This window comes from Callorhinus ursinus, unplaced genomic scaffold (genome assembly GCF_003265705.2).
Source record: "Callorhinus ursinus isolate GAN/ISIS: 27379988/994484 unplaced genomic scaffold, GSC_fseal_2.0 scaffold9, whole genome shotgun sequence".
NCBI classification, from domain to species: domain Eukaryota; kingdom Metazoa; phylum Chordata; class Mammalia; order Carnivora; family Otariidae; genus Callorhinus; species Callorhinus ursinus.
In genome coordinates, this window is record NW_027397071.1 from 17381375 (window position 1) to 17406011 (window position 24637).

A 24637-nucleotide genomic window follows, 5' to 3' on the forward strand; every position below is an offset into this window, starting at 1 on the left:
CTGTTCTTTGTCAATCAGGAGTTTCTCTGAACGTACCTTCCCTGTCACCTATTCCCCACCTGGCAAGAATTCAGCATTTGAATCTCACAGGATTCTGACTTCCTATAGGTTCCCAACTATCATACCTATTTGACAAAGTCTTGTTTTTCCCTTTCCTTAAAGAGATGTATTTTCCTCTTGATTGTATATATATAATTGTGGTAAACTATACATAACATAAATTTGCCATCGTAATCTGTGCAATTCAATGGCATTAGGTACATTCACATGTTTACCACCATCACCACCATCCATCACTGACCCAAACTGAAACTCTGCATGTATGTACCACGTTTTGTTTATCTGCTTGGCTCTAATGAATATTTGGGTTGTCTCCTTTCTTTGGTTCTTGTGAAGAGTGCTGCTATGAACATTGGTGTGCAAGTATCTTTTCAGTAGATATCTGTTTACCAGATCGTTTTACCCATGATTTCATCAAGCTATGAAAAATAGTTCTTGAAGTATAAATCTTCTGATATTTACTGGGTAGGAACAAACGGTACATATTTCATTCTTTTCTCTCTGTGTCACCTCTCCTTTGCTACTCTGTTTTCACTGTAAATTTTGAATGTCTTGTTGATAAATGGTCTAAGGAGGTCTAACACCTCCATATAACTCAGTTCTCAGTGCTTGTCTTCCTTGACCCGTTAGCTGCCCTGGAGTCAGTTGATGGACACCACTTCCTTGGAAAACGTCCTTCACTGCAACTTGCAGAATACCTTGCTGCTATGGCTTTCCTCCCATCTACTGGTTGTTCCCTCTGAGGCTCCTTTGCCCAGACCACCTTATCTCCCAATCTCTAAGCCTCAGAGTACCCTTTTCTTTATCTGATCCTAGTTCAGGGCTTTTAAGCACCAGGTATATGCTGATGACACCCAAGTTTATATCTCCAGATCTGACCTCTCCTTTGATCACCAAATTCATATATCCTGGTTGGATATTTAATTAGGTATCTTGAATTTTCTGTTCCTTTCCTCACCACCCTCCCCCCCCCGCCAGACTTGCTCCTTCTGAAGTTTTCCCCTTTTGGTAAATGGCCATTCTGCTCAGAGACCTGTAGCTACTCACCTCACTCAGGTTCAAGGCCAAAGTAGCTGCAATGGCCTACATAGCCCTGCATGGGTGCTCCTCAGTGTAATCGGGGACCCATGTGGGGCTGTGACTGCTGTATCCAGACTGTGAGGAGGTCAGTACAGAAAGGGAGAATAGAGCTTAGATACTTTCACAGCAGTTTGACAGGTGATTTTAGGTCTATTGAATCTAATAAGAAGTTCAGGCTTAGGTTTTAGGTTTTATATATCTTTTTTAATTTGTTTTTTGTTTTTTGTTTTTTTTAGTAATTCAACTGACCGAGCCACCCAGGTGCCCTTTAGGAATTTAATATGCTTTTTAAAAATAGCTTGCAATGGAATAGAAACTTTAAAAAAATAACAGTAGGTCATTTATCAAAGACAGATTGAGAAGTGTTGCTCTTGACAATGTGCCCTGCCTTCCCCTGCTCTGTCTGTGACCTCATCCCCCACCTCTCACCCCTGCCCCTCTGCTGTAGCCATCCCGCCTACCTTGCTCTTCCTCCAACAGTCCGGTCCCGCTTCCCCTCTGTACCTCTTAGAGTAGCTATCTGGCGTTTTTCCTCACTGCCTTCAGTGAGGAAGCCTCGGTGAGGTTTTCCCTGCCCAGCCTCTCAAACAAAAAATGCCACCTGCATCTAGCCCCTGCCTACCCTCTCTCCGCTTTCCACATGGCTTTATTTTTTTCCTTTGCACTTTTCATTATCTAACATGCTATATATTTTACTTATTTATCTTAATCGTCTCTCTACATTAAAATTTTAGCTCCGAGAAGGCAAGGATTGTTACTTGTTTTGTTCACTGGTTTAGCCACAGAATCGAGAAGAGTACCTGGTACATAGTAGGTGCTCAATAAATATTTGTTAAATAATTGGATTCTGAGATGAGATTTACTGTATATATGGAAATTTTACGGGGGACAGGGAAGTACCTTGGAGAAACTGAAAGCTCGAGGCAAATATAAAAATGGGAAAAATCCGAGTTAGCATTTTCAAGTCATTTGGGATGCCCATTTCTTCTCTTTTACAAGGAGGAGGGTTTGCTTAATCTTGCACCATTGCTAGAGCCTTTGAGCAAGTGAAGGTTGACTCTGTTCTTTGCCTTGTTTCTAGGCCCTTCCCCGATTTAACCAGGAAGGAGAAGTATATAAAGCACAGATAATGAATGTGAGCTGGTCAGCTGATCACAGAATTATTGATGGTGCTACAATGTCACGCTTCTCTAATTTGTGGAAATCCTACTTAGAAAACCCAACTTTTATGCTACTTGATCTGAAATGAAGATCGATGGGATATTATTGAACTTTTTGAGCTTCCAAAGAATATGTAGAGCCTAGCTGTGCAACACATGTTCTTCATCACAATTTGTATTAGAAATGATTTGTATTGTATAATTAAGGTTCCAAGGCACAATATTTATCTCTGTTCTGTTAGACATTTTACTGAAAATGAATGATGGTGTAAGAGTTCTCCTGGGGCTGTCACATTTTATAGGTCATGGTATCACTTCTTAATATGGTGCTGAGGTCTTTGTGTCCGTGGGTTGAAACTAGCAAGAACAACAAAATTAATGTTACTAAAAGACAGACTGCCATATCCAGTGTTTACCCTATTTTTTTCTTTTTTTACTTTAGACTGACCTTAATGAAACTTGTCAGTTACACTTAGTTGGGAAAAGGAATTTACATACAGAAGTATCTTCCGTTTCCCCACAATAACACTAACTGTTGTATAAAATAAGTGCAATTACTTAACCTTTTAGGATATCCATGAGGGGCGCCTGGGTGGCTCAGTTGGTTAAACCGCTGCCTTCAGCTCAGGTCATGATCCCAGGGTCCTGGGATCGAGCCCCACATCGGGCTCCCTGCTCATGCAGGAAGGCTGCTTCTCCCTCTGCCTGCCGCTCCCCCTGCTTGTGCTCTCTCCCTCTCTCTCTCTCTCTCGCTATCTCTCTCTGTGTGTCAAATAAAAATCTTAAAAAAAAAAAGGTATCCACGATTATGTTGCTCTGCAGAGATTATCTGTAAATGTCTTTATATAAATATCTTTTAAAAGGGAAAATTTTATGCTAATCTTAAAAATGCCCAATTATAGGGGCGCCTGGGTGGCTCAGTCGTTAAGCATTTGCCTTCAGCTCAGGTCATGATCCCAGGATCCTGGGATCGAGCCCCGCATCGGGCTCCCTGCTCGGTGGGAAGCCTGCTTCTCCTTCTCCCACTCCCCCTGCTTGTGTTCCCTCTCTCGCTATGTCTCTATCTGTCAAATAAGTAAATAAAATATTTTTTAAAATGCCCAACTATAGGGATGCTTGGCTGGCTCATTCGGAAGAACACGCAACTCAATCTCGGGAGTCATGAGTCCAAGCCCGATGTTGGGTGTAGAAGCTACTTAAAAAAAAAAAAAAAAAAAAAGCCCAATTATAGTTTTATAACCAGTAAGGCTATCAAAAGCATTTGTTTAAAATGAATGTACTTTTAGAATTTTGGTAATGTTTTGGTGTTTTGTTAGGAAAAAAATTCACCTTGGCAAACTTGCCTCATGTAAAGAAAGTGCTTTAAATGTAGCAGCCGCTGACATTGTTTTACGTTTAGAAGTCTATTGCCTTTTAACTATTTTTTATCTTTTTTGTCTTTAAAACATAGGATAGGATAATGTATTCCATTCTCCATATCCTGAGAAGGAATATGAATAGAGGAGAGAGAAAAGTCTAATGGGTATTATGGACATTAAAACAATAAATATACAGAAATGAAGGTATCATAATGATCATTTTGTAAGAGGCCCACTTTAATCATAAATAGCATCAAGGTGAATATAATCCAATGTTTTGATTTGCATTCAGAAATCCAGGTTGCTTCTAATGTTGTCTAACTGACTACTGTATGCTCAAGTGAAATTTTGTAACAAAAAAATTGTTTTAAATCTACTCGATTTTTTCAAAATGAGAATCATGTAAATTAGAAAATAATGAGTCAAGTGAATGTTATTTTTAAAATTTAGATAGTACAAGGAGTTACAAAGAAAATAAAATCATCCATAATCATATCACTCTTAATGTTTAGATCAAGGTATCTGTATTTATAGCTATTCTTAAAAAAATGAAATCATGCTATATCTACTATTTTGTAGTTTGATTTTTTAATTTAACATTATGAGTAACTTTACATGTCAATAAATAATTCTACATTATCATACTTTAGATGGCTGCATAATATTCTATTGTGTGTATTTGTTATACATTTGATATTAAACTTCTACTATATACTGAGCATGGTGCTAGGCACTGGGCACAGAATGCCCTCCCTAATGGTCCCTGCCTTCACTGGGTTTACAGTGTAGTTGAGGAGGCAGATACTAAATAATCATAAAGTAAAATATCATTACATGTCTAAGTAGGAAAAAAGAGGGTGCTGTGAGAGCATCTAATAAAGGTTGCTAACCCTTCCTGAGAGGGTTAAGAGAGTATGTACCATAATTTAACCTGTCCCCATTGATGGCATTAGCAGAATTTTAAATGAAGAACAAAATGTTCAGTTGTCTCTCTCTCTTTTTTTTATAAAGGAGATAAAAGTTTATTGAATACACTGCAAGGGAGTGGCAGGCAGGACAGCAGGAAAGAGGCTGTCTGCTTGATTAGTTGTCCCCTAAGGAAGATTCCCCCAAGCCACTCTGGACACTGTCCCTTACATCCTACTGACTAGAACTGTAATTTAGTCATATGGCCACACCTAGTTGCAAAGGAGGCTGGGAAATGAGAGGGCATGTGCTTAGCTAAATATTTGGTTACTAAGGGTAAAGGAGAGAATGGCTGTAAGGGGACAATTGCCATCTCTGCCAATAGAAGATATTTTATCCATTTTATGTTAGTAAAGACTATAATACATTAGGCAATTTCTTCATGTCACACAGCCACGAAAGTGCAAACTGAGGCTCAATCCAGGTAAATCCACTTGCTACTCTATCACATTATGTCTTAACACAACTCTGACCAACTTCTCTGACTTAAGCTAATAAGCAATAGGGAGTAGTAAGAGTAGTAATGGGTTGGGACACTGTCAAGTGAAGGGCCTAATGAAGCCCAGATGTTACTTTATCCTGTTTTAAGTCTTCTCTAAGCTTTCTCAGCAATTGAGAAGGCTGAGTTTCATTTCTATTGTTTTTTCTACTTTTGTCTCCTGGGACATATCATAAGTACCACTACCAAAAAGGTCAAAAATTTGGGATGCCTGGGTGGCTCAGTCGGTTAAGTGGCTGCCTCTGGCTCGGGTTATGATCCCAGGGTCCAGGGATTGAGTGCCACATCGGGCTCCTTGCTCGGTGGGGAGCCTGCTGTCCCCCTGCTTGTGCTCTCTCTCCCTGACAAATAAATTAAATCTTTAAAGGTCAAAAATTTGAGGAGATAAAAATGCAGGGACTACCTGTTGCATTCCATTGTTCAAATTTCTTTCCTTTTCAGCCTGAACCTATATTTTTAAAGTGTAACAGCCAGGGGCTTTTCCACTGCAAGTGACAAATGCCTAATTCTTCCTGGGTTATATTACAAAGGGTACTTGATTCATATTAACTGAAATGCTCAGGGATATCAATTTCAGGTATGGCTGGATCTGGGGACTTAATAAATTCAAGACAGTCTCTATTTCTCTCTGTCTCTGTCTCTATCTCTTCACTCTATCTCTTGGATCTTTTTTGCTTTGTGTTGATTTCATTCTCAAGACAAACTGTCCCAATGTGTTGACAAAGATGCTTAGGAGTACCCAGACTTATATTCCTCAGAACTCACATTGTGTTTCCAGTTAAAATCCCAAGGAGAATTTTGATTGGTCTGGCTTGGTTCATGCCCCTCAATGTGAAGAATACAATACCCTGATTGGCCAGGCTTGAATCTTAACGGTTACCTTTGGAGCCTGGGAATCAGTCAGCGCCATTAACCACATGGACTAAGAAAGGGGATCTGGGAGAATATCTGGGCAGATTAAAAACAAAAAAAGTCAGCTATATGAAGTGAGCCGTTGCCTTCCCGCCCCACCTCATATTACATAATGAATGTTTTCTAAGGGAGCTCTTGAAGAACCTGGGTCAAGAGGAAGCCAAAGAGGTGGAATAGGAAGTGGGAGGTAAATACAGAAGATAATATTAAACTGTGTGATTGTTGGTTGTGATTCCAAGATTTTACAGTATCGCTGACAAAGAATATTTGTATTTTCTGCCTAGTTTTAGTTCAGTGTTAACGAGAAATAATTTCATTCTCAAACCTCAAATGATGCAGTGTTGGTCATTCAACTGATGTCAAAATACAAATTACTAGCTTCAAAATTTTCTATTCATCTAATCGTTCTTAAAGTTCTTGCATGCTAATCTATTTTTACATGCTAATCTATTCACTGGCTTTGATGTTTTACACATATACTGGTGTATTGATTATGGGCAGAAGGAAAAAGTCTAAGTTAGATTTTCAAAGCCCATTTCTATGAAAAAACAAGATGAACAGGATCTTATGGCTTACCATAGGGATAGTTATCAAGAGAAGAAGATAACACATTTCAATTTACCTGACACATCCTGTAAGAGATCGTGGCTGCCAGGTTAGTCTTAAAAGATTCCTTCCAAATTCTGCAGCAAATGCCTCAGCCGTTCTTCACAGTACCTGTGTCAACCTTTTCTGTTCATTTAAGCGCCTGCACAGATGTCTCCCCAGGCCTGTTGTATTAAGCAGATAGCTCCTAATGTCTTCAGAGAAGACAAGGTGATTCAACCCAATGATCTTTCATTTCTCCCCTTTTCACCTCAAAATCTCTATGTTCTCACACTTTCCCTTTGTTTTTCTTTTTGAGGAAGATGTGATTCTCCAGTAAAAATCAAACTTCCTACTCTCTATTATTAATCTCATTTCTTCCTCCTGATCCTTGCTTTATGTTTACTCCATGGCCCTGTTTTGATCTTTTAGTCTCTTCCTCACGTGTAGAACTGTACCAGATGCACTCTTCTGGTACACTGGTTAAGCTTTATTTCTAGTTCCTTACGGAGGAGTTACTAGAGACTGATCCCAGAACTCTCAGCAAATTTACTTTTTTTTTTCTTATTGATGAATGTGTCAGGGTCATGTTGTATGTCCATAAGCCTTTTTCCTTTTCTTTTTGGGCACACAGTTAAATATTTTCCAGCCTAGCGTGCAGTTAGATAGGGCCATGTAATTTATTTCTAGCCGTTGGAATATGGGTAGAAGTGATGTAAACCAGTTCCAAACATAGCCCATAGATCCTCCCAAGAGATCCTCCATACTCCTTCTCTTTCCTTTCCGTAGAAACCCTGAAGCCTTTATGTTGAAGATGGCAGCCACACAAGATGGAAGGAGCCAGCATCTTCAAATGACTTGGTGGCACAAAGCCTCCCCACCACCACACCCCAGCACTGATTGGTTTGGGTGTGATACAGGTGAAATAACTTTTATTGTTTTAAGACACTGATACTTTGAGATTAATCTGCTATTCTTGGTGGTAGTAACCCTAATTCTGAGCTGTCCAATGCAATAGTCACTAGCCACATGTGACTAAATGTAAACTTAAGTTTAAATTCAAATTAATTATTGTGGCTATTAAGCAATTGAAATGTGGCTGGTATAACTGAGAAGCTGAATTTTACTGAATTTTAATTAATTGAAATTTAAATGTAAAGAGCCACATGTGGCTAGTGGCTACCATACTGGACATTGCAGATATAGAATATTTCTATCACCATAGAAAATTCTATTGAATTATGCTGCCCTGATAGAACTGTTCTTATTTTTTTTAAATAATCTCCTGCCCCAAGAAACGCTCTGCTTCACTAAAACTAATTTCCCTCTACCTAAAAGAAGGCTCAAAACATTCCTTTCTTACATTGTTACCTTTACCTGCCAACAAACTCCTGTGCTATCCCTTCCTGCCTTTGCCTACCTTCTTGAATGGGTGGTCTTGAATTCCTTGCAATCTGCCTTCCTTCCCCCACTGCTCACCTGTAATCAGTGTGCTTGGCAAAAATTTGGCCACATCTCTCTTCCAGATGTCTCCTAAATTCTACTCTCTGATCCACCTCTCTCCTGAGCTCTAGGCAACCATTTTTACTCTTTGGCATCTCAAGGTCACCACGTGTTTCAGTGATATCTCATCAGAGGAACCAGGTCAACTCTGAATTATTTATGCCAAACCCTGAGATGGCTCATGTTATTATTGTTATCCCCACAAAATAACCACAGCTCTTTTATGTTCCAGAAGGCAATTACCATTTAGGCAAACACTGAAGGTAGCATGAATCTTTGATGTTTGCAAGCTCAGAATGAAATGGAAATGAATTCATGATGAAGCAATTCCAGTCCCGAGCAGGAGGCTTTAATGACGAGTTAATTCGTGTGCTGGTCAGACTGTTGTGAGAGAACTCTGGGCCAGCTCGCTAAAACTGAGCAGAAGAATTTGGAGACAGTCCAGAGGAGAGCCACAAAACTGAAGCATGACAAGAGTAATTGCAGTTCTGTTATAAAGAGGCCATCTATATCAGGCTTCTACTGAGTATCATGTGGAATGTTACAACACAAAGCATTGGGAACAGCTGTTCTGGGCCTTGACAAGAGACAGGACAGAAGAAATGAGAACAGGTGTAAGATCAAGAATGTAGGCTAGCTAGGGGGCAAAGTCTGGACGGTGAAAGAAAGATTCACGCTTATCCCAGGCTGAGGAGGAGGCCAAGTCCCCTCTGACTGGCAGCCCCGAGGCCTCCACTTACCTGCATTTCCAGAGGAGCCGGCTGACCGTGTTAAACTTTCGGTAAGCTACAGAACTTGAAGTTTGCCCCAGAGGGCTCCTTAATATGTTCCAAATATGTGTTAAATAGTTCTAAAAATGTGGTAAAAAGAAAAGTTAAAAATATCGAGGTTTATAAAGTCTGTACAGAAGTTGCAAGAGTGCAGTGATCTGGAAAAACCTAGCAAATTCATTTCCTGGAAGAAATGAAGCCAGGGTTCAAACTGCAGTAACAAAGGCAACAAAGTTGATGGCAGGTGTAATTAAGTTAATGGAAACTACAGGGATGAATATAAATTAGAATGACTAACAGTTTGAAACATTAGTTATGCAAATGCAACACAGAGGAGTCCATAAGCTAAGTCGCCACACTAATAACTCTTTAAACCAAGGGCGTCGCACATTGCACAAGAACCTGGCTTTGGTCCCATTGTGTTTCTGGCACAAGATTAGAAGGGCCCCGTTGGTTCACATGTTGCTTGGGCAGAGCAGGACAAACTGTCACAGGGATGGCATAATTTTTTAAAACCACCATGGTCATTTACTGCACTCGTTTCTCTAATAAGCTTGTGAAAATTAAAAATATTGATATATAAATGTAATGCATTCTAATTCCGAAAGATTTTTTTTGGTTTTGGTTTGCAATTCTTTATAAATAAAGTGTTTCACAGCTTCTATCTTTACTAGCTATTACAGGTTTAGTAATTGCATAGTGTTTGCGGAAATGTGAAAAAACAATGTTTGTAGTTGCCTCTTAAAATGTCTACAGTATATCCTCAAAAGTTGGGTCAGTATCCTAGAAACAAAATATTGTGTAATTCATGTAGACTTATCCAGTTACAGAGTTTAAAATTCAGTGTAGCTTTTATTTCTGTAGAACTAAAAAATAGTGCATAAAAATAAAAGCAGAAGCAACATATCTTTTTGTTATGTGGCCCAAAATACCTCATTCGACATATAGAAAGCCACTGCAGGGGCGCCTGGGTGGCTCAGTCGTTAAGCGTCTGCCTTCGGCTCAGGTCATGATTCCAGGGTCCTGGGATCGAGCCCCGCATCAGGCTGCCTGCTCAGTGGGAGGGCTGCTTCTTTCTCTCCCACTCCCCCTGCTTGTGTTCCCACTCTCTCTGTCAAATGAATAAATAAAATCTTAAAAAAAAAAAAGAAAGAAAGCCAGTGCAAATTTGTGTCATTATTTGGTGGTATTCTTTGTTTTCTTTTTTCCTTTAATTTCTTTCCTTTTCTTTTTTTTAAAGTAATCTCTACACCCAGCCTGAGGCTCGAACTCATGACCCCAAGATCGAGAGTTGCATGGTGTACCAACTGAGCCAGCCAGGTACCCCTGTTTTGTTTTTTCCTTTTGAAACAAACTGTAATGACTTTTATTCTGTAGTCCTCTCATTTGAGATTTAAATTGCCCTAGAATGTTGCATAATATTCTGATTACCGCTGCTTAGGTTTTATATTTCATGTAAGAATATGGCACCAACTTATTCCTAAGAGGAATTATGTTTTGGTCACTTGTATTTTGCTTGCTAAATAACATATTGGTTACTTAGACTCACGGAATGCTTTTCTCAAATGAAGATTTTGAAATCATTTCCAATGACCTTCTAATTTCTGGCCAATTCCTAGTAGGCTATCGAATAAATGATTTTCATACACTAATTCTTGTGTCTCCACTGTTGATTGGTTTAGGGAAATGATGTGTGTGTATATCAGAAATGAAACCAGTGCAAAAAGTATTTTGCACTGTTTTCATTCCTCGTTAAATATATTAACTTTTGGTTATAAAACACATAGTTAATAATAGAAAAAAGAAATAATTAGCTAAAATTAAATATTTTTCTCAGCCAATTTAGTAACTTAGATATTTAAGTTATTAGAGACTGAAAGTCTGTGGGGTCATGTGGCCAAAGTCATGTGAGACCAGCTAGAACCTGAGAACTTGAGCTCCAAGGTAAAGGTATTTGGTGTCTAACAGTGTTTCCTATCATCTCCTGAACAAATGTCCCTGTTTTGTCAGACCAAGTGATGCAAGTTAGTATGTAGCCACAACTTCCTAATATAAGTATCAAAATGTGGAAAACAGTGACTCCCTAATATTTGGCAAGTATGTTGTCTATTATTTAGGAGTTTCTCTTTCCTTGTGTACACACACACACACACACACACACACACACATACAACCTTAATGGAACATTTTCACATAAAAGAATATCAGTGTTCCAGAAAATTCTACAGCTAAACAAATCACTTTTAAAATATTCTTAAGTCTTTAAACTAATCAAAGTGCAATTACAGAGGCTTCAAATTCTATCTTTGAAAGAGAATGCTTAACATTGAAAAATTATTGATCTGATGAGGGCAAGTCTCCTATTTATGTTTCTTGGAACTCTAGTTACATAGTGTTTCTGCTTCAAAGCCTTCCATTCTGAAAAATAACAGTTTGTTTTATTAAAAGACTCTAGGGAGTCATAAAAAGAGCATTACAGATCAAAATCCCGAGGTCATATACTCTTATTTTCCACTGTTTTTCCCTATGTTCCTTTTTTTTCTCTTGTTCTTATTTGAATAAATGGGTCACACAAAGTAGATGCTTGTATGCTTGACAGGATTACTTATAGTACTGTAGTCTTGTCAGAATTTATGGGAAGAAGCTTGACTAAATGATCATTAGTTCTATTGTTCTATTACACTTTGTAAAAGATAATGCTCAGGGTGCCTGGCTGGCTCAGTCGGAAGAGCATGTGACTCTTGATCTCAGGATTGTGAGTTTGAGCCCCATGTTAGTGTAGAGGTTATGTAAAATAAATAAATAAACAAACAGACAAACTTTAAAAAACTTCTAAAAAATCATGCTTTTAAAAAACAGAGTAATAACTATCTTAGTATTTTGTGTTTAAAAACCATTATCTTTCTCTAAATATATGCCTAGGTATTAACACAGGTTATGATGGAATAGAGTGAAAAGGAAATGGAGCTATTTATGTAGCCTGAATCTCAGTCCCCGGCTACTTTTACCTCTCTTCCTCCCTACCTCCATTCACTGCCTCTCTAAAGATGCATTAAGCAATAATAAAAATTGCTTTGATGTTTTTGGTGTCCACCTACCAATGTAATTTTCTGTAACTGCCATAAACTTATTATTTTTAAAAAGATTTTATTTTTATTTATTTGACAGAGACACAGCGAGAGAGGGAACACAAGCAGGGGGAGTGGGAGAGGGAGAAGCAGGCTTCCCGCTGAGCAGGGAGCCCAATGTGGGGCTCGATCCCCGGACCCTGGGATCATGACCCAAGCCAAAGGCAGACGCTTAACGAATGAGCCACCCAGGCGCCCCGCCATAAACTGATTTTTAAAAGGAAGCAGTATAACCCAGTGGTCAAGGTCTAGGAGTCAGATCCATCTGAGTTGGAATTTAGCTCAGCTATTTTCCAGCTGGATAGCTTTGATACGTCCCTTACTCTCTTTAAACTTTGGTTTCTTTTGTGCATTAAATAGGGATGCCTACTGTGATGGTTAATTTTATGTGTGAACTTGACTGGGATACCTAGACATTTGCCAAACATTATTCTGGGTGTGTCTGCCATGGTGTTTCTGGATGAGATTAACATTTGAATCCATAGACTGAGGAAAGCAGATTGCCCTCCCCACTGCGGGTGGCATTATCCAATCAACTGAAGGCCTGACTAAAATAAAAAGGTGATACCCTTTTCTTTCTTGTAATGTGGTATCATGCGCATTTCCTCATATCATGAACCACCTTTCTACTTTCAGTTTCTATGATTTTGACTAGCTATTTCCTATGAGTAGAATATACAGATTGTCCTCTTGTGATTGTTTTATTTCACATAGCATAATGTTCTCGAGTTTCATCCATGTTGTAGTGTGTGACATTATTTCCCTTTTTTAAAGGATGCGTAATATTCCATTGTATGTATATACATTTTCTTTATCCATTCATCTGTCAATGGATGTTTTGGTTGCTTCTATCTCTTGGCTATTGTAAATAATGAAGCAATGAACATGGGTGTGCAAATATCTCTGAGATCCTGCTTGAGTTCTTTTGAATGACATTGTATTGGTAATGTGCTTTTATATACCCCCTTTTACCTGGCCATCCCACTAGTTGCTCTTCTACGTTTGTTTGCTTTTTCTAAACACAAGCGCTGCAATTGTACTCAGTCAGGGCCATGGATTCTGATGAACAATATCCCGGTGGGACCTCAGAATGCAAACCTCGGCACCAAGCACCTGGCACACACACAATGATAGAAGGAAAAGATAAACCAATTTGTGTAGCATTATTAAATGAAATACCTAACTTTGTGTGAAGAATGAAGCCATTTAAGATGAGCTCATTTACCTTGCCTCCACTGTAAAATTACCTTCTCCTTGATTTCTGTCTTCATGTCAGAAGAAAACCCTTTCAGAGTTAGCTAACCTTCTTCCTATGATCATATGGCAAACATTTCCATTCCCATCTTCCCCTTTCTTGGCTTTACTGTTAGAGGGTAGTAATAAGAACTAACCTTTATTGAGTACTTACTCCTCTCAGGCACTGGTCCAAGCTCTTTTGTATGTTAACTCATTTAATCCTCACAAAAGCCCATGAAGAGCTCCTATTTTTATCTACATTTTGCCAATAAGAAACTGAGGCACTGAGAGATTAAGTGACTTTTCCAAGGATATTCAGGTATATAAAGATATAGGCCAGGCTTATGGCAGACAGGATGGAGGTGACCTTAGGGCAGCACTTGGAAGACACAATGAAGAATCTATCCATTGTTGGGGTCCTATGCACAGATTTACAAGGAGTTGATCTGGGCTACCATGGGCCCTGTCAGATGAGCATGCTGGGGTGATATCTGTTCTAGCCCAGCAAGCAGCTAAGTTAACCTCAGACCCCACTGACATTCCTGTGGTTGTCAAGGATCAGATCATGTAACCTTTTGATCCAGGAACATGATAGCATCATAGTAGTGGTGCACAAAATGGCCTGTTGACATCTCATATCAGTTCTCCAGCAGCCTGTCATAGGGGTTCAATCCTACCTATGTTAATTATCTTATAGAACGATGAAAGTTCCAGCAGTTAGGCCATTTGTTTATGTGCATTGGGCAATTTTCTATTAATTTTGGAATAAGCTTCTTTGGGACACTCAACGGATTGACTTATCAAAATATTAGTAAGAAAGGACCATGTTTTGAAACATGGTTCAGGTCATTTGGTTTATAGAATTTTGTTATGTTCAATAAATCTGGTTGGAGGAAGAGAAAAGTATATAAAAATACAGTGGTAGGTACACAGAAAATTAAACAAATAAAAAAGTACACTTTACAGAAAAAAACAAAAAGTACAAAAGGAAAGGAATGTAATTATTTCTATTATTTGGATCAACTATGAATAATATTTACATAATAAACACTACTGATTTAACAAAAATTATGACAACTATATTGGGAGGATGAGAGGAGGGGAGGTATACGATAGTGAGTAGGTGGTTTAAGACCACAGAACTTTCATCTTCTTTTTTTTTTTTAAGATTTTATTTATTCATTTGACAGAGAGAGAGACAGTGAGAGAGGGAACACAAGCAGGGGGAGTGGGAGAGGGAGAAGCAGGCTTCCTGCTGAGTGGGGAGCCCGATGCGGGGCTTGATCCCAAGACCCCAGGATCATGACCTGAGCTGAAGGCAGATGCTTAACAACTGAGCCACCCAGGTGCCCCAGAATTTGCATCTTCTATGTATGAAGTCAATAGATGGCTCTGAAATTGGTACATGAAGAAATAGCAATATAAGCATATTTTTGGAAATAAAACAAGAAAGAGTTAAAATAGTTGTGTCAGTTTCTTAGATCCAGATGACAGGATTCTGCCAGGCATGTTTAAGTAAGAGGGAATCTTAGTTCATAGAACAAGTCCTGGAACTATCCCACAGAACTGGCCTGGGAAGGGAGCTGCTATGGCTGCCCCCAGAACCAGCTGCATCCACTGAGGTCAGGAAACTCAATCTGCTAAAACTAACCCCAGAATATATTGCGTCTGCTGTACTTAAACCAGCAAAAATGGACTCTAGCCACCCAGCTGATTTCTTCACATTCTTTGCTTCTAAATCAAAGTACATGAACCTTACTCATATTCCCCAATTCTGTAGCAAGGGAGGCTGAGATTTTCCCCCTAATTCTCCTTTGGTAAAGTGGGGTTCACTAATGGAGGATTGTCAAACTATGGAGAGGGCACTATATAGTGTCTTGTCTCTTCCTTCTCTCACATGCCATGTCCCCAAATCACTGAAATTCTGTCTAAAATCCTTCATAAGTGGTTCATAAATCTATTCACTTTTTTCTACTTTCCCTGCCATTTCTCTAGAATAAGTCACATCAACAGTTTCTCAGTTGGTCTCACTTTGTATGGTATTGCCTGAGACCATGGGAAATAAGAAGCTAGAAGAGGGAAAGAGAGAGCCTTGGGATTTGTGGGTTTTCTAGAAATACTACCAAATTAAAATTTAATTGTAGACAGTGCCAAAGGCAAAAATACATCTAAATTATTTCCAAAGAGACAATTTAGTACTTTTCTTAACCAAAACAAAACTCCTCCCTGCACCTTCAGGTTGCCTTATGAACATATTTAGGAAAGCCATGTGGTGTGGGGTGGTGCAAACTCTCTGGACAGGGAGGTTAGAGTTCAGGTTCTGTGACCTTCTTTACTCTTTCTATGGTCTTGAGCAGCCCCATAGCTCTCTGAGCTAATTTGTTATAGAAGCATTAAAGAATTTCTATGGAATAATCAGGCATTTAAAAACACTAAAATTGCCAAAGTGTCCAAGTGGCTAAACAAATTATGATCCACCTACACACCAAAATGCTATGTAGTCATTAAAAAGAATGATGTAACTCTAAATATACTAATATGAAAAATTTTCCAATATATTCTGAGTGAAGAAAACACAGTATAGAAAAATATATGTAGTATGCTAGCATTGTGTATGTCTGTGAATGTCACTGTGTGTGTGCTTTTAATGGATATAGGCATATTTATGTTTGTAAATTCACACACCGTCTTTGGAAGGGCACACAAAAAGTGGCAACAGTGATTGCCTTCAGTTAGGAGAACTAAATGGCTGGAGGTGGGGTTAGGTGGGGATTCAGTATCTTTTGAATTTTGTTTTTGTACTTACATTACCAATTCAAAGACTAAATACAGGGCTGCCTACGTGGCTCAGTTGGTTGAGCATCTGACTCTTCATCTCAGCTCAGGTCTTGATCTCAGGATTGTGAGTTCAAGCCCTGTGTTGGGCTCCATGCTGGGTGTGAGGCCTACCTAAAATAAATAAATAAATAAAATGTATAGCATTAAAAAACAAAAGACAAAAAAACAAAAAATAAATGCAGATTTTTTTAAAGAACCTGGAATTAACTCCTATCTATGAAGGCTGAAGAGATAAAGAATGAGAGAATTAAATTTGAGGCCTGGGTGCAGCGGGAGCTTGGAGCTTCTCTGTTGCCCGTACTTATCTACATCTTCACTTTTCTTATTTTGTGAAGCATTTTACCTTTAGTTTAAATATTTACAGATCTATGGTTTACCAAGTAGGGTTTTTGTTATGCCATAAAAAAATTCTCTCATATTTTCAAGTTTCTCTGCTTGGAATAGATGCATTATATTCTATTAAATATGCAAAATGTGTAAGTCATGAAAAGTGGAAGGACTTCAATAGGTTTTTTTTTTTCAGGAGTCTAGAACTAGTTATGCCTGAGAGTTTGTTTTTTTCTTCTTTTAAAGATTTTACTTATTTATTTGACAGAGAAAGAGACACAGCAAGAGGGGGAACACAAGCAGGGGGAGTGGGAGAGGGAGAAGCAGGCTTCCCGCTGAGCAGGGAGCCCGATATGGGGCTCCATCCCAGGACCCCAGCATCATGACCTGAGCCGAAGGCAGACACTTAATGACTGAGCCACCCAGGCGCCCCTGCCTGAGAGTTTTATAATGCCTGTACGCAGCACTTGCAGTGGGCAAAATGCATGCACATACGTTATCTATCACTTGATCCTTTGCACAGGAGCTCCATGTGATACTTGCTATTCTCAGCTTTGTCCAAGATCTAAAATTAGAATTAGGCTCACATTACATTTCACTTGATTACAAGTCTGACTGAGGATTTTAATCATCCCGGAGCCACACTGAAAACAATTCTCCCTGAAATCCTCTCTCAGCTGGTAGTCACTAACTTTGGGCATGTTAGCTTCTGCATCCACTGACAGTGGTAAGTGTTTTTCAAAAACATTTTTTCCCCATTCTTCACATAGAAAGAGGTTGCTGATGATGACTTCACTGTGTCTGAATTTGCTGGAATGTACAACTGAATTTGGAATTGAATTTAAAAGTCTCTTGTGGGGTTTCATAGTCATGCGTGTAATTGTTTTCCTCTGGAATACTGCTTTCCCTCAAAGTTAAGAAGCATTTTTTTGTTTGTTTTTGGGTTTGTTTGGGTTTCTTTTTTCCTTTCTTTCTTTTGCCTTCAGAAAGCAGACTCTCCGGGGTATGTCCTTGCCAAACTATGTGCTTTTCTGTTATCTAATCAAGGTAGAGAACACAATTCTGTGTTGGAGGTAGAAATATATATATCATTATTGACTTGTTTTCCTTGAAGGGAAATTGGTCACTGTTATAGGAAAGCTGATGGCTGAATGAAGTTCAGTGGCAAACTGAGGAACCCAATGAGCATATGAATGGTTATATATGTTTAAAAAAATACACATTTACATGTACATACTTGGGATTTTTAAAAATGTTTTATTATGTGATAAACACTTCAAACTTGCTAAAATCTGAGGCAATAAATTGTAGGTTGACTGTGATGTCCCCAGGGGTTTGTATGTATCCCAAGGTTTCTTGATGGCAAAAAGACCTTGCAGTCCATTTCTGTGGAAATTGTGCATGCTTTGCTTAAAAATAGAAACTGTTTCCTCCTAATTTTCTGCATTGGCAATTATATATCCATCCTAACATTTTAAACATTTTTGTCCTCTGTAATACAGTTATTCTGCCACCCCCTTTCTGTCTCTGTCTCTCTCCCCCACTGCATACTTTTAAGGAAATCAATACTTTAGAGAAGATTAATAATGAAAAGCAATATTCTCTACCCCATTTCTCTTTATCACTCTAGAAGTAAGCATTTTAACCATTTCAGGATTTAGTCTTCGGTGGTTATCTCCATAGTTCCTGTTTTGTTTTGTATTTTTTCAAAGGTGGTTATTATTTCTTATCAACTTTAGGCATTATCTATGGAACTTCATTGTGAAAGATGATGCTTAAGTTCACTTACACCTCCATAGAGTTATATCCTTATTTTTAGTTTCTCCCTTGATTACCTTTGTAACTTGAAACAAATGCTTCAATATCTAGTTCTCATTCCACAAAATACAGTGTCTATGACTCCCCACTTTGAAGATGTGGCTACTAGTGTTCTTTCCTTCTACTTCCGCATCTCCTTCTTCCACATTCTATTAAAGTATTTATTTTTATATTTTCAAGATGTATTATACATATTACATTCTGTTCTTTAGCCATAAATAAGTTGTCCTTGCTTTTTTATAGGTTGATTTATTTAAAAAGTTGATTTCCATCACTCAAAAAGAAACTGCACTTTAGCAGTCACTCCCTCTTTCGCCCTCTGGAAAGCCCCTGGATATCACTAATCTACTGGTTTTTCTCTATGGATCTACCTATTCGGGACATTTCATATAAATGGGATCATACATGGTCTTTTGTGTCTGGCTTCTTTCACTTAGCACACTTCATTCAAAGTTTATCCATGATGTAACGTGTATCAGTACTTACTCCTTTTTATGGCTGAATAATATTCAATTGTATGGATATACCACATTTTGTTTATCCATTTGTCAGTTGACAGCCAGTTGTTTCCACTTTTTGGCTATTGTGAATACTACTACTTCAACATTCAGGTAGAAGTTTTCGTGTGAACATGTTTTTATTTCTCTTGGGTATAAATCTAGGTGTGGATCTTTTTCTATTTTATACTTTCTATTTTTTCCTCTTTTTATGCTAGGAATACCTCTTATAAACAATACACGGGATTTTTGTCTTTTATTTGGACAATCTTTGTGTATTAACTTGCAGCACTTAGTAATCAGGGAAGTATAAATTTGTCACCATAATGAGATTTTATGCAGTAGTTTGTTAGAAGGAGGTACATCAGTGGAGACCCTTATACAGTTGTAGTAAGAGTACAAGTGGGCACAATCACTTAGGAAAACAATTTGGCTCTATCTTCTAAATTTGAACATTCACATATATTATGATCCAGCAGTTCTAGTTCTAGGTATAGACCCAATAGAAGCAATACCACTTGAGCACCATGAAGATGAGGACAAGAATTTTGGAAATAATATTGCTCATAATAGCAAAACTCTGGTACCCAAATACCCATATTCACTGGGACAGAAAAATTAAATTATGACATAGCATACATTTTGGAGATCGTGGCATGTCAGTATATGAAATGTTTTACTTTATGGAGCTATATAATTTCCCATGATATGGATGTACTATAATTTACTGATCAAAAGTTATACTGTGGGATGCCTGAGCAGCTCAGTCATTTAAGCATCTGCCTTCGGCTCAGGTCATGGTCCCAGGGTCCTGAGATCGAGTCCCACATAGGGCTCCCTGCTTGGCCGGGAGCCTGCTTCTCCCTCTCCCTCTGCCTGCTGCTCCCCCTGCTTGTGCTCTCTCTCTGACAAATAAATAAAATCTTTTAAAAAAAAGTTACATTGTTCCAGTCTTTTGCTTCTATGAAAAACATTGCAGTGAATAACTTTATAATATGTAATTTTAAGATTGAAAATATTTGCAATGTAAATTCCTACGAGTATGAATGTACACTTATAAGACTGATGGACATTACCAAATTTCTCTCCATAGAGAACAAATACTACCACCTTTAGTGTATGAGAGTACCTGTTTCCCTACACTGTTGCAAATTGCACTTCTTCTTTTCCAAACTTTATACCTTTCTATTTACTTCCTTTGCCTTGTAGTCGTTCCAGTATAATGTTGAATAGTTGTGATTGTGGACATCTTTGACTTCCTGAATTTGGGAAGAAATAATTCAATTAATTGTGAGTCAAATTCTTTCACTATTACCAATACAATTTGATGAGAAATCATTACAATTATTTGTAAGGCAAAGAACATTCCATCAAATGGATCTACTATAATTTACATAACCATTCCCCTATTTGTACTGTCCTTTCCTTTTTGAGATTCAGGTCACAATCCTCAGTATTACACCTGCCCATTGATGATGTATTTTACAAGAGCAAATAATCCCAGCATTCTGCCAGTTAACCAAGTTCCAGCCTATGCATATAGCATCTAGACTAAGTAGATAACCCCAAATGCTGGTCTTAAATGTATATATCCATTATTTAATCATTTTCCTAAACTGGGCATGTAAACTAGTTGCAGTTTTTCATTATTGTCAATTACATAGTGGCAATGGAAGTAGACTTGGCTTCACTTTCCACCTCTGTCACATACTAGACATGAGACCTTGAACAAATTGCCCATCTTTTTTAAGGCTCAATTTCTCATCTGTACATTACACACAATAAAAGCACCCATGGCAGGGTGCCTGGGTGGCTCAGTGAGTTAAGCGTCTGCCTTCAGCTCAGGTCATGATCCTGGGGTCTTGGGATCGAGTCCCACATCAGGCTCCCTGCTAAGCGGGGAGCCTGCTACTCCTCCCTCTGCCCCCTGTTCGTTCTCCCCCACTCATGCTCTCTCTCTCAAATAAATAAATAAAATCTTTAAAGAAAAAAAAATGCATCCATGGCATAGTATTTTTATGAGGATTATTAAGTGAGAGATGACATGTAAAGTGTATAAAAATAGTCTTGGCAACATGGAAAGTGTTCAATAAATATAAGCTATTATGATCATTTCTGGATTCAGTGAACATTCTGAAACACATTTTTTTCTCCATTACAATTAGGTCCTTTTTGAGATGGCCTCTGTGATTCAGCTATTCAGAACCTAATGAAGTTGGTGACTCTGTGACAATGTGGAGAAATCATGTCAGAAAATGCAGTTTGTACTGGGGCTGTCAATGCTGTGAAGGAAGTTTGGGAAGAAAGAATAAAGAAACACAATGAAGACCTGAAGCGAGAGAAGGAATTTCAACAGAAGTATGCTTTAACATGTTTGTTATTTTGATTTAGTGAAAATTCAAAATATCATCGTTATAGAAAAGAGCACTTATTAAATGACTTATTGTTGAATTTGATATTTTTATTTAGTGAAAACTCAAAATATAACTAAAGGATACACCCAATTCAATTAAGTATGGCTATGTGAGGGTGGCCACAAAAAATACAAGTGTCTGTATGTGAAAATAGTAGTTATTTTCAGGCCCTCATAGGAGTCAGTTCAACATTCCTCAAAGTTTGATTAGTGTCTTTTAGTCCACTTTTCAGTGATTGCTCGTTCAGTATTATATCCCGTAGATACTAAAGCAACATCTGGCAATAGAAGGTACTAGAGATTCTCACCTATTTGAACAGCTGTGAGTTTCAGCCAGGGTCCCTGTGGATCGCCTGATTCCTTGATTTGGGCTATACTTAAATAGCTTGGCTCTCATTTCCTCTGCCTTCTGGATATCTCCCTATTTTCCTGATTGGATGTCTCCAAAGTATTCTATTAGTCTTGCAAGAAGAGCCACTTTCCTCATGGATCCCTATGATTCTCATTCACCAGGTCTCTTTCTAAATATTAAATTGTCTTTTTGTCTTACAACATATATAAATATTGGACCATTAATAATGTTATATGTCAATTATATCTCAGTGGAAAAAATGCTCCTGTGTCAGTTAACAAGTACCATAAAATTCAACTAAGAATGGCGTAAGGACTAGGGAAGCCCTGAAATAAGGCAATCCCAAAGCCTGAAGAGCTTTAAAGACTTGGTTTCTTTTTATCACCTTCTACTGCTGATCTCAGTGTGTCAGTTTGGTCCTCAGGTTCCCACTGTGAGTGTCACAGGATGGCTGGTCCACTTCCAGCATCACAGCTAGCATCATTATGTTATCAGAAGAGTGGAAATGATTTCTGTTTCTTCAAGAATGAGGAAGCCTTTCTGAGGCGCTTTAGCAAACCTCTCCCTCAGCTCTCATTGACTGGAACTGGGTCATTTGGACTCCCTTAATCCAGTCCCCTTCTAGGGGAATGAGACTGTATGATTGGTTTAAACAAATTAAGATTTATACCTCGGTTACTTGGGGGGAGTACAAATGCTTGAAGATAACAGCTATTCTCCCAGTAAAGAAGAGGGGCAAAGGTTCTTGATCAGCAATCATTTTGTGTCTGCTCTCTGTAAAAATAAAAATCTGGATGGGAGGGGCCATTCTTTCCAACCAAAGCCAATAAAAAGGATAATGATGCTGACAGTGAAGAGGGTAGCAGCCATTTATTGTGCACCTACTGTTTACTAGGCACTCTAAGTGCTTTATTTGTACATCTCATTTAATCCTCTCAACACACTGAAAACAGTGTCTTGATGAGGATTATTTTGCATTATGAGAGAAGGAAAACCAAAATAATGTTTTCTTTTTTAAAAAATTTAAAAATGATTTATTTATTTGAGATAGAGGGGGGAAGGGGTAAAGGACAGAGGAAGAGGGAGGAAGAGAATCCCAAGCAGACTCCTCGCTGAGCAAGGGAGCCGGATGCGGGGCTTGATCTCACGACTCTAAGGTCATGGCCTGAGCTGAAATTAAGAGTCAGATGCATAACTGACTGAGCCACCCCAGTGACCCCAAAATAATATTTTCTAAACAAGATATGTTAACTTTTTAGTCAGATAACTTTTGAGTCAGATACTCAGGCTTTTATCTTGTTGCTCAACTGTGCATGGCTTCCATTCCTAAAGTCACTTAATGGCCCCAAATGATACACCAATTGCAGCCAACATATTTGATCCCAGCTAGCAGGAAGTTGCACACACTCTTAATTCTGTTAACATCCCAGTTATATGAATCATATCTAACTCCAAGGGAGGATGACTAAATGAAGTCTTGGGCCCAGTTAAATTTAGAGACTCTATTATTGAGGAAGAAGAGGAATATCAGTCTCTGGCACACATGAGTGTTCATTTTCTCCCTTTTAAAGATGGAAAACCTGAGGGATAGGTCTAAGTAACTTGTCAAAGATCACACTGCTAATAAATGTGGAACTGGTATTCATACCCATGCAGTCTGATTCAGGAGGCATGATATTCACCTTAGGTCTTTCCCTAGATTGGTCCTTTATATATAAAGCTACTCTTATGAAATCTATTATGTTTGTATTCTGCAGTAATGATAAACTTGACTCCAGAGGACTCTTAATAAATCCTATCCCTTTTTTAAACAGTGGGCAGGGCAGGAATCCTGACTTGCTTCTAAACTCCTGAACTTCGCCTATTACACATGTTTAGTTAAGAACCATTTAATTGGGGCACCTGGGTGGCTCAGTCAGTTGGGCATCCAATTCTTGATTTTGGTGCAGGTCACGATCTCACAGTTATGGGATCTAGTCCCTCATCGACTCTGCTTGAGATTCTCCCTCTCCCTCTGCCCTCCGCTGCCCCTCATGTGCACACACTCTCTCTCAAGTAAATAAATAAATAAGTAAAGTCTTTAAAAAGAAAAGAATAATTTCAGTAGCTTCACATTCTCTCTCTACAAGATAGGCAAGGGATAGAAAAGGTTAAGGATGTAAACTAATGCTGCTTTTCTTGGCTAAAGGTGGCTAAAGATTTATTTCAAAAAGCCTAAAGTTTAAACAGAAATTGACCCCATTGTCTTTTGATGCCAAGCTGTCCTGAAGAAATCAAGCACTTGGGTAAGAGTTGGTGTGGCAAAATCTGGGAAAGCCTTTAGACTATAATAAGAGGGTTTCATAGGAGTTAGAAAATTTCTATTTAAAATTGAAAGAACATCAAGCTTAGACTAAATAATGGATGAATTACAGAACACTAGAGCTGGAAGAGACCTTAGACATTATTTAATCCAAAACCCATTTTAATAGGTAAGGCCCACAGAGGTGGTATGAATTGCCCATGGTCACCAAGTTAAGTGATACATTCTGGACTTAGATCATAGAAATTTAGATCCAGAAAGAATTTAGGAATCATTATAGAGATGGAAAGAGACTAGTTGAGTAATAGCCTCACTGTAAACTTTTTGCATGCACAATGTGCAGCATAGCATTTGGCATAAAATGGTTGCTTGATGAATTCTTTAAGTAAAAGTTTAGGAATAAGACATCTAATTGCACTTGTCATTAAATCTTGTTCTGAAATACATAGATCTTTTTGGCAAGTGACTATTCAAATTAATTAAACCTATGTTCTTTGATAACTGCTTATATTTCTTTATTATGTATCATTCTAAGAGGCTAAAATTGAGAAGATTTCAATTCTAAACTTAATCTTTCTCATTTCTCATACATTAAAAATTTTCTAGTGTAGAACTAAAAAAAATTTTTTGCAACCTTTTACTAGTCATTTTCATAGCTTGATATTATTCTTATGTATGTTTGCAATGAACCAAACATCAATAGGAATGTGTTTCAGAATAACAAAGGTTTTATGCATTTTTATATCTGAAAAATGAAATCTGAATAAAATTGGAATATAATCATATAACTTAACTCTGAAGTTGAACTGTATTATTTGCAAGTCATTATAAAG

At 38.2% G+C, this 24637-nt stretch overlaps 2 protein-coding genes, 1 long non-coding RNA gene and 1 pseudogene across 12 annotated transcripts in view; 3 read left to right on the forward strand and 1 right to left on the reverse strand.

Moving 5' to 3' along the window:
- The window catches only part of DBT (dihydrolipoamide branched chain transacylase E2), a 54555-nt gene extending 47015 nt beyond the window's left edge, over nucleotides 1–7540 (forward strand). For 4 of the 6 annotated variants that reach the window (XM_025872282.2, XM_025872283.2, XM_073896245.1 and 1 more), the window contains one exon: nucleotides 2222–3081. In XM_025872282.2, coding sequence (XP_025728067.1) covers nucleotides 2222–2389 — 168 coding nt within the window. In that variant the 3' untranslated portion in view covers nucleotides 2390–3081. Of the gene's footprint in view, nucleotides 1–396; nucleotides 542–2221; nucleotides 3082–7409 lie in introns of those variants that run through there. The other 2 variants (XM_025872284.2, XM_073896246.1) reach the window with 2 other exon arrangements.
- Nucleotides 7418–24637, forward strand: part of LRRC39 (leucine rich repeat containing 39) — a 37523-nt gene continuing 20303 nt past the window's right edge. For 2 of the 4 annotated variants that reach the window (XM_073896256.1, XM_073896253.1), the window contains exons 1-2: nucleotides 17003–17149; nucleotides 20903–21095. In XM_073896256.1, the coding sequence (XP_073752357.1) occupies nucleotides 20983–21095 (113 nt within the window). In that variant the 5' untranslated portion in view covers nucleotides 17003–17149; nucleotides 20903–20982. Of the gene's footprint in view, nucleotides 7541–8355; nucleotides 8905–17002; nucleotides 17150–19946; nucleotides 20028–20902; nucleotides 21096–24637 lie in introns of those variants that run through there. The other 2 variants (XM_073896254.1, XM_073896255.1) reach the window with 2 other exon arrangements.
- Nucleotides 13614–13886, forward strand: LOC141373455 (ragulator complex protein LAMTOR5 pseudogene; annotated as a pseudogene).
- On the reverse strand, nucleotides 14595–20454 carry LOC141373409 (uncharacterized). 2 transcript variants are annotated; one of them, XR_012379349.1, is made up of 3 exons: nucleotides 19919–20454; nucleotides 16064–16206; nucleotides 14595–14649 (listed from the first exon to the last, which is right to left on the reverse strand). It is a non-coding gene; the product is annotated as an uncharacterized lncRNA (long non-coding RNA). The 2 variants fall into 2 exon arrangements; XR_012379348.1 differs by having other exon boundaries at nucleotides 19867–19987.